This window comes from Candoia aspera, chromosome 2 (assembly GCF_035149785.1).
Source record: "Candoia aspera isolate rCanAsp1 chromosome 2, rCanAsp1.hap2, whole genome shotgun sequence".
Taxonomy (NCBI): Eukaryota; Metazoa; Chordata; class Lepidosauria; order Squamata; family Boidae; genus Candoia; species Candoia aspera.
Window position 1 is genome coordinate 156,251,379 of NC_086154.1, and position 9,345 is coordinate 156,260,723.

The following is a 9,345-nucleotide window of genomic DNA, read 5'->3' on the forward strand; positions in this document are numbered from 1 at the left end:
TGTTCATTCACTACATCTTACAGGTTAGCAATGAACTCATTTTCCATTTTTTAAAAATATTATTTGAGACTGAAAAATTCTGGCAAACCTGAAAGATTGCTCGCTATTTTAGGCCTTAAGAAGCACTAATTTATGCATATTTATTCCTAGGCATCCTAACCGCATTCAGTGGTAATTATTTCTACATAAGTATGTACAGGCTTATAATCTTGGTAATTCACTGTTCATTATTTTATTCACTTATCTAATGGAATGACAAGGCTGCTTCCATTTTTTGGTGGTTATCATCAATGGTTGGGATGAAAATTGAAATCTGTCATTTGGAAAATCACAGGATCTCCTCCTAGTTAAAGGTTAAATAATCCTAACTGAATTGCTGTATCCATACAACATGCCAACCCATGATAAGTGAACCATGATTTACTAAAATATAACCCAATTGCCTGGATTCATACTGAGTAAAAAAAAAACCTAGCCAACAGTATTTTATCTTAGCATGATATGCAAAGCCAGCCCATGTGGTTAAAGTTTAGTGTATTGTGTGAACCCGTAACACTGAATTAAATAAGCCAGGTTAAATTACTTGTGGTAAACATGTTGTATGAACATAGCCATTCTTTCAGAAATAAAACATACATCCCCCTAGGAAATATGTGACTCGTTTCTTACAAACAAGATTTTCTGATGTTCGCTACTCTCAGCTGTTTATGGTTTCCTGGCAGATGCTGGGCATTTGGCAAGGTGTCAAAGAAACAAGTTGCAAAACAGGCTCAGCTGTTTAAGGTTTCATTTTTAAAACTGCTGTCTCCTCCTCGCTTACGTCTGTGGCTGCACCCAGCCCTCCCCTGTCCTGACAAGAAGGCAGACAGCTGGTCTTACAAAATGTTTGGCTTCCTTCCTTTTCTGTATCACTGAGGGCCACACCTAGCAGCTGGAACATTATTCTGGGTGATAAAGCTCAGCTCTCTAGGCCACAGGTTCCTCTCATAGCTTTCTGTCCAGCCTCAAGCTAGCCCTGCTGTGCTATTTCGATGTCTCGGCATTGTGAGGGCTGAATCGGACACAAGAAACCAATACTATTCCAGCACATATTGAAAAGGTAGAGCGTCCTCCTCCAAACCAAACATCAAGGACAAGCAGGAAATCTGGGTTATGGTTTCCTTGAGCTATACAGTAGCAACCTTTACAGATAAATAGCTTCCAAAAGTAGTGTTGGGGCCATGGGAACAGAACTCCATCCTCTAGATTTGCTGAGGATTCACAGGGTCTGCAATTATGATCCATGTTTGGGGCAGAGAATTCTTTATCACTAGAATACCCTTCCTGGAGAAAGATATTTTTGAATCAGGTGATACCCAGTGCAGTTTTACTTTCTCTCTTCATCCTAGAGACAAGACTCAAAGGTCTTCTTGACTTCCAACAGGTACTTTTTGCAGAGTCAGAATCTGGCTTTTTCTTTCCCTACCTTATCAGCTATTTTGACAGTATCCATTTTACTTCTATGTCTATCTGTAATGACCCTACTTGGTTTGAGGACCTGTTTAATATCAGTTATCCAAAACAGCAAACTCTAGCATCAGTTTGATTTTGTATTGCTGCATATATTCAAGGAATATAAAGTGCAACCACAACTTAAAATTACTTTTCCACAAAGGGCTGGGAAAGTGTATTTCTGACAGAATTGCCTGACCCCTGAAGTAATAGTTACCAGATGTTCCAAGCTAGGGATGGGGCAACCTATGGCCATCTAGATATTGCTGAATTACAACTCTCAATACCCTAGCTGCTATGGTCAACCCAGCCACATTTGGTGAATGACAGGTTTTATTTTCTTTGCTCAAATTGAGGTGGGCCTAGAGATAACTGCGGGAAACAATTGCTGCTAATGAAGAGAAGGTAACAGCTGGCAGGAAAAACTCAGGTATTTTTAAGGAATAACTAAGAGTATGTTTACCCTTTTCCCTTCTAGCAAGTATTTTCAATAACCCTATTAACCAGCCTTTCTTAAAAAGTACCTTTGAGTCAATCTTGTCTCCTGGTGCCTACATGGACAAGTCCCTGCAGTGTTCGTGGCAGCGTTTTCAGAAGTGGTTTGCCCTTGTCTTCCCAGGGCTGAGAGTGGCCCAAAGTCACCCAGCTGGCTCCATGCCTAAGGCAGAACTAGAACTCACGGTCTCCCAGTTTCTAGCCTGGTGCCTTTAACCATTTCACCAAACTGGCTCTCATTTCTAATATCCTTCAAGGTCAGCCAAAACGCGAGAGAGAAACTTGTTTGTCCCATCTGATCCCCATTTGAAGCTATTCTGAATTATCTATCCTGATGAGGGGGAAAAAAGCAAGATACGGATTGCTACTTGAGAAATGACTTGCTTCAAGTTCCTCTTTAGCTGCAAATCCCTTCTGGCAAGGTCATTTATATGCAGACCAACCTCCTCAGAAGCTTATTAAGAAGTTAAAAAAACCTAATCTCATAAATGTAGGCCCAGGCTCCTGGGTGGATACACAAAGAGAAATATTAAGGTCTTCAAAATTCTTGCTGCCAGATCTCATCATAGACAAACCCTTTCTAGTATTGCAATAGGAAATAGAACTATGGAAGAGGATTCCAACATTTAGAAGTGTGTTCTTGAGAATCATGTTGGAAGGATTCTGATTCCATAGCACTCCTAATGGTGCTGATGGTAAGAAGCATCAGAGCACAGAGATCTTCAAAGTTGGTAAGGCTTCCAGGGCTGTGATATGAAACAGCCCCCTCCCATTGACAATATAGAGGGTTGGCAAGAGCCCTGATTCACACTTTTCCCCCCACAGGCTTTTGGATTCAGCTTTTATTAATGAGTACTCAGCAAGACCCCCATAATGAAGAGGTCGGGAATGGGCCCTTTGAAAGCAAATAGGTTTTCTCCTTAGAATGTTTCCCAAAATCCTATGTCAATAAGTCACAAACAGATTTAATGTTTTTAATAATTAAATTAGTCATTCCATTAAACACACCCTTGCAAATCACAATAAATAGAATACATTTCACATTGCTTAGATCCACAAATTCATTACAGGGAACAAGCCTTCAAAACAAGCCTTAAACACTTTAGCCAAAGATAAAAGATTCAGCACACTTTAGAAGTACGTAAAAGGCATGGCTAACTACCAAAATGCCAAGATGGAAACAGCTACTAATGGCTCAGGAATCACAAGATCTCCTGAGATAGAAACTAGGAAGATCCCAAAATGGGTGAAAACCTTAACAAAAATAGTTAGACTCCTGTACGATTAGGCCTTATGGAATTCTGGATCCTGTATTTGGCAGAGCAAGTGGGGACAAATGTCCCACCCACAAAGATAAGAATAAAATCCTAGTAATGTCTTCCATTCAAGGCTAGTTTTCTGGCACCCACCATTTAATTTATTTACTGCTGGTGTTATAGGATGATAATCACCATGATAATCCTTGTTAGGAACCTAGTGCAATGCATCAGAGAATTGCTAGATCCTCCACATGTACATTGAATAGAAGAAGGATGCAGAATTATAGTCCTGAAGGGAAAACTCCAAGGGTCACAAGACCACTGAAATTCGGGGGCAGGGGGTGTGGAAGGAGGTCCCAGCCTAGCAGTGAATGCAGGCTTTGCATCAAAAAGACCCCAATCTGTTCAACCTGAATGCTATCCACCAATGCTTATTCTAATGCTTGGGACCATCCCAAGAAAGAAATGCAAGAGGGTGGTGACTAGAGCAGGTTAAGCAGTAATGCTGCAGCTCAAGAGTCATAGGGCTCCCAAGGGACTGGCAGATTTGGAAAAAGCTGGAAATCAGTAATACAGATGAGAACTCAAACAATATGTATAAATAGAAACAAATAATCCAACACACGTTTTGAGGTAGGGCAGGAGGAGCTGCCTTTGTTCCAGGGCTCGGGGGAAAAAGGACAGTCTTGGGGAAAAGAGGCCTAGCAGGCAGGGGGGAGTTAGCTTGGCCCAGACCAGAGGGCCCTTCCTGAAGCTAAGCTGGGACAGAGAGGTGCTGCTCAAGGATGCCCTGGATGTGTGAAAGCCCGAGATGCTGTGCTAGCTCCAGTGGTGTCCGCCCCTTGGAGTCCTTATGCTGCAGTTGGGACTGAGGTGCCAGGAAGCATACCACATCTGTGTGACCTTCCCGAACAGCAACATGGATGGGCAGTGAGCCAGAAGCATCTGGGACATTGACATCTGCACCGTGTTCCACCAAGATTTTCAAGGTGTCGAGAAAGCCAGTGCGAGCAGCATCATGGGCAGGTGTTGTGCCCGACCCATCTTGGATGTTAGGGTTGGCCCCTTGCTTCAGCAGTTCTTCAGCCACAAAGATGTTACCAAACATCATTACCTGTGGGAGGATGAAGGATGAAAGAAGATGGAGCTGGTGATAATTACAGCCTAAACTCCATTCAGTAGGTGGGCAGACAACCCTTAACCCCATTTGCTGATCATGGGAAGTAATAGGGAAGGCTATCTTCTACTGAATATGGCTATGTTAGTACAACATACTAAGACACAAACCAAGTAACTGTATAGTTTTCAATAGTTTAGTGTTGTGTAGTTAGTGTATGATTTAATGACTTGGGCAAACCCAGAAAACTGAGTTAACTGGATAAGCAACTATTAAGTTAATCATAACTTGTGCAGTGCTAATAGAGCCATAATAATTATATTCATGGATTCTAGACAGAAACTCACAAATTCCATAATTCTGCCTTTCTCATTATCTGTTCTAAAAGGAAGTGGACAGGCAAGCAAGATGAAACAGAAGAGTGGGGTTGGCTGAAGAGCTGTACTTCAGCTCAGGCAGACCTTCCAATGATTATACCAGCAAGACAGGGGATACCTCTTTTCTCCACACTAGCTGTAAACAAGCCACCTCATGCCCCTTAAATGACCCCACTTGGCTTGAACCCAACAGGAAGCAGTGCTAGCCCGTTTGGTCTGTGCCTGCATACTATTTATTTAAAACACAATGATTATGCTTAAGTACTGGATGAGTTTCCCTGTATAGGTGGAAGGGATGGAAAAGACTATGAAAATAAAGGGGGGGGGGGTTCTGTGGCCTTACTACAAGACCACTGTTGGGCCGCAATCTAGCCCCAAGTTTTGGTTGAGGGGGATGTCCTTGAAACGGAGTCCCATCTGGCAAAAGCCATCTTTTCCCAGAGGTCTCAGACCAATGGGAGTGAAGTGAAACTGCTGAGCGCTCCTGCTCTGCAGAATCCGAACCTCTTCTGTCTTTGAACTGTGCCTCTTAACGGAGGCCTCTGGGGTCTCTAGGAGACACTGTTTTCTCTCCGGGAAAGAGGAGCCCTTGGCGCCTCACCTACCTGCAGCGCAGTCTTGCCAAAGCGGTTATGGGAGTCAGGATGCACCAGCTCCAGATGCAGGAGCTGTCGGACTTCAGCTACATCCCCCCGGGCAGCAGCCCCGGTTAGCCGGTCCCCGGCACGGATCTCGGCGTTGCCCGGCTGCATGCCCGCACAGGCACCTGCAGGGAAGAAGGACAGGCGAAAATGAACGAACCGACGACCAGCCGAACACGATTCCTGCGCTGCCACAAGCAGCCTCCTTTTGTAAGGACAGGTTTTGGCACTGAAGCTGCCTGCCCGTCCTGCTTGGAAGCGGCCACTAGTTCCACGGCGAGGGCAAAGCATCTATACATGCGTAAAGAATGCGCCGCCTCGCAGTTCATCTTTGACGTTTGCCGACAGGCCGGCCGGAGCTAGCTGAACTCTTTCCATCTCCCCGGCGGCGATGGCCTTCCCTCGGGCGGGAATCCCGTTCGCTCCTCGGCGCTTACCTCCACTCCCGGGAGGAGACTCTCCTCCCAGCACTTGTCAAGCAGGGCAGAAGCCGGCGCTTCGCTCCGCGTTGCCTCCCCGGCTGAAGCGCTGAAGGCTCGCCGACCTCGCCGCTGCCCCTGAGGCGAGGCTGGCCCGGTTCCAGGCAGCCGTCGGGTCGCGACGAGACAGTTCGCTGCAGATGCTGCTCGAATGCCGACCCAGGGCGGTGCCTCTGGGGGCTCGGCTCCTTCGGGGCGGGGCTGCTACTGAGAAGGAAAGCAGCCGAGGACTGCCGCGGCTGGCAACGCCGCCGGTCCCTTCGCCTGTCTGTCCAAGCGAGCAGCCGGCACAGACCGTGCAAAGCCCGCCCCACCCATTGAGCTGCAGTCTCGCCAGAGCAACCTCCCCTCCTTTGGCCCCGCCCCCACGTGCCTGGACGCTGTTTGTTGTTTTTTTAATTTCATTCCGCGCTATCAAGTTGGATACATTGTAACCTGCCTGATTCTCCACTCCACCTCCTTCGCGTGGCCCGTCCAATCAGAGGCCAGCTCCGGGCAGGAGCCGGAGTCTCCCGGCTTCGGATTGGCTCTCTAGTGGCGGACTGCTGGGCGGGTCTCTTCGATTCAAACACTGGTTCGGGCGGGAAGAAGCTCACTCCGGCGCTCCCCGCCCGACTCCAGGCTGGCAAGGCGAGCCAGAGGTCGCGACCTGCGAGGGGGCGGGGGGAAGTCGAGGAGGCTCTCTCTGGAGACTGAGGAAGAACTGGCTTTCTTAAAATGAGTCTCGCCGTGCCCATGTAAGCGAGCAGCCAATCCCAGCCGTGTTCGGCTTGGAAATCAGTGCTTTGCATAGCGGGATAAAAGTCCTCGACTAAGTTTTCCTTGTGAAATCCGCCGTGCTCGCTCTTTTACACAGCAGGAATAATTATAGCTATAATTACATTATAGCTGGTCAAGATTAATTTCTCAGGCGGTAGTGCTCTTCAGTTGCAGGCACGGGACTTAACTAGGTTTTTTAGGAGCCGAGTCGAGACTTCTACGTGTACTCCATCACATACCGGCTTATCTGTCCTTCGCATAGCAAGGATTTCGTTGGAATAGCATACCAAACTCTGCTGTCAACCTTGCAATTACTGGGTTTTGTATGAGCTTGCTGCGACCCAAAATACGGCTCATCCACATGTCCCGGATGAGGTCATTTTCCAGGATACTGTCCTCCGCCTGCCCCCCGCCCACTGTAAAGGCAGCCTTTGCCTGTCTTTTCTTGCTCTGTAGCAAAAGTAGTGTTTTCTGACTTCCGCCAGCACAAGCGATGCTGCCCCGTCTGACGGAACTCTTCATTTCATTGTAGGCAAATATCACTGCTGCAGTTGGCGAATGGGAACTGAGGCGGGAATGCCCCCCCCTCCTGTCGCTGGTCCCTGTCCTCCGCATCCATTTCATCCTGGGCTGCTTGCCCCTTCCAAAGAGACCTTCACACGGTGGACTGGGGAAATGCTGGTTTTGTTTTAATTTTTACAACTTCACCAGTGAGCTGGTAAAGGCTGGATTTTTTTTTTTTTTAATTTTAGTTTTTACAAGTTCACTGATGGGTCATTAGAATAGTGGACACTTTTTAAAAAAGATGAAATGAACAAAACTTCTGCAGCTTTCCTCTTTTAACCGAAGTGACAGAAGAAAAAGCTATGGTTCCCCACTCCCACTGATCCATCAGAGGACACACCATACGGTGGGTGTCAAGTATGAGAAGTCACGAGAAGGGGTCTCATACAAAAGGTCTATCAGGTCCTCAAGGACCAGTCCATGGAAAGGAAATAACTAACGACTGCTTTTCCAGCACAAGTGGGAGATAAAGGAGAGCTGGATCCACTAATCCAGAGTCCGGGCAGGGTACCTGGTCAATATTGTTCCCAAGCTGAAGGACAGATTGAAATCTGGACAGTATATGGTAAGGTAAGTCCAGTTTCACTAACAGATTGGCAAAGATATTCTACAATACTTGTTCAAGAATAACAACAACACTCTACCGGAATTAAAAAATGCCTGGGATGATCTGGTATTTTGAATATAAGAACTGTGACCTCCATTTAGTATTGATGCTCAGAACAAATCTCTGCAGTCCAATTAAAATATATTGTATTTTTAACTGCTGTGAAGAATATCGGAAGCCACTTCCTTATATTTTTTTCTTTTCTATTTTTCTTTTCTTGTACTTTCTGCTTTTTTTTATTTCCTTTCCCCTTTTCCTTTCTTTCTTTGTATTAGTTTTAGTTTTTAATCTTCTTGTTTAAAAGCTTTAATAAAAATTATCAAAAGAACAAATCTCTGCAGTCTGAGTAGTGACTGTTAGCCTGCAATTCATATCTCAAGGGTCTGGTAAAAAGCATATACCCACAGAGCAGATGTTCCACCCACTTCTGTTTTGCTTTATAAACAACTGCAGTTATATCTTAAGTTGCAGGGTAACAAATCCTCTTTTGGAAAGTCTTTTACTATAGTCCCTGTTTTAACATTAAACAACTTACTGAAAGGAGGCTGACTGCACCATTCTGAGCCAGTGATTTTTAAAAAATTAACTTGTTATATGAAGGTATCTTTGTGCGTAAAAAAATTAATTGTCCATAGAGAAGAAAAGATAAGTTGGCACAAGAAAAGTAATTTTTGAGATAATTCTGTGATCTCCACAAAGCTCAGTATTTAGTAATAGCCATTCATTCCATGTTGTGGCAAAGCAAACATTTAAACATGTTATTAAACATGCCATTTAAAAACACCTACATAAGGTAATACTGTACTCAGATAAAAATCATGTGAAATACTTTCCCCACAAATAAAATGGAAATATAATGGCTGTACTAGTTGATCACAAGATCAACATATACCAACAGTGTAATGCAGGTGCAAAGAAGGCCAACAACATCTTGAGGAGCATCAGGAGGAGTGTAGAGTCCAGAATGTGGGAAGTAATCATTCTACTTTACTTTGCCTTGATCAGGCCTCCCTTGGAGCATCATGTTCAGTTCTGCACACTCCACTTTATAAAAGACATTGATAAACTGGAGCAAGTCCAGAGAAGGGCTACCAAGATGGTGAAAGGACTGGAAACCAAGTCCTATGAGGAACAGTAAAAAGAAGGTTGAGAGGGGACTTGATAGGTGTCTTTAAATATCTGAAGGGCTGTCACACTATAGAGGGTTCAGACTTATTCTCACTTGTAGGACTAGAACTAATGGAATGAAACTTCAAGGATGTAGGTACAGATTAGATATTAAGAAGAACTTCTTGATAGTAAGAGCTGCCAATCGGTGGAATAGATTACTGCATGGAGTAATTTCTTCCCCTTCACTGGAGGTTTTTAAAGTCACCTATCAGGGATGATGTAGTGAAGTCTGCGCTGTGCTGGGGGTTGGACTTGATGACCTCTAAAGTCCCCTCCAACTCTATGATTCTGTAATAGAGAAATTACATACTGAATACATCTGCATATATACAGATTCATTTGCCAGAGAATGTATAGTCATAGGACAAAGGAAATAATAAAAGGGT

The 9,345-nt window shown here is 44.8% G+C and overlaps 1 protein-coding gene across 1 annotated transcript; it reads right to left on the reverse strand.

Moving 5' to 3' along the window:
• Positions 1-2,947: 2,947 nt before the first annotated feature.
• On the reverse strand, positions 2,948-6,165 carry CDKN2D (cyclin dependent kinase inhibitor 2D). Its single transcript, XM_063294494.1, has 3 exons — positions 5,818-6,165; positions 5,345-5,505; positions 2,948-4,359 (listed from the first exon to the last, which is right to left on the reverse strand). Exons 2-3 carry the CDS (start codon positions 5,489-5,491, stop codon positions 4,000-4,002), a joined length of 507 nt encoding a protein of 168 aa, XP_063150564.1. The 5' UTR covers positions 5,492-5,505; positions 5,818-6,165; the 3' UTR covers positions 2,948-3,999.
• Between the last annotated feature and the right edge of the window lie 3,180 nt (positions 6,166-9,345).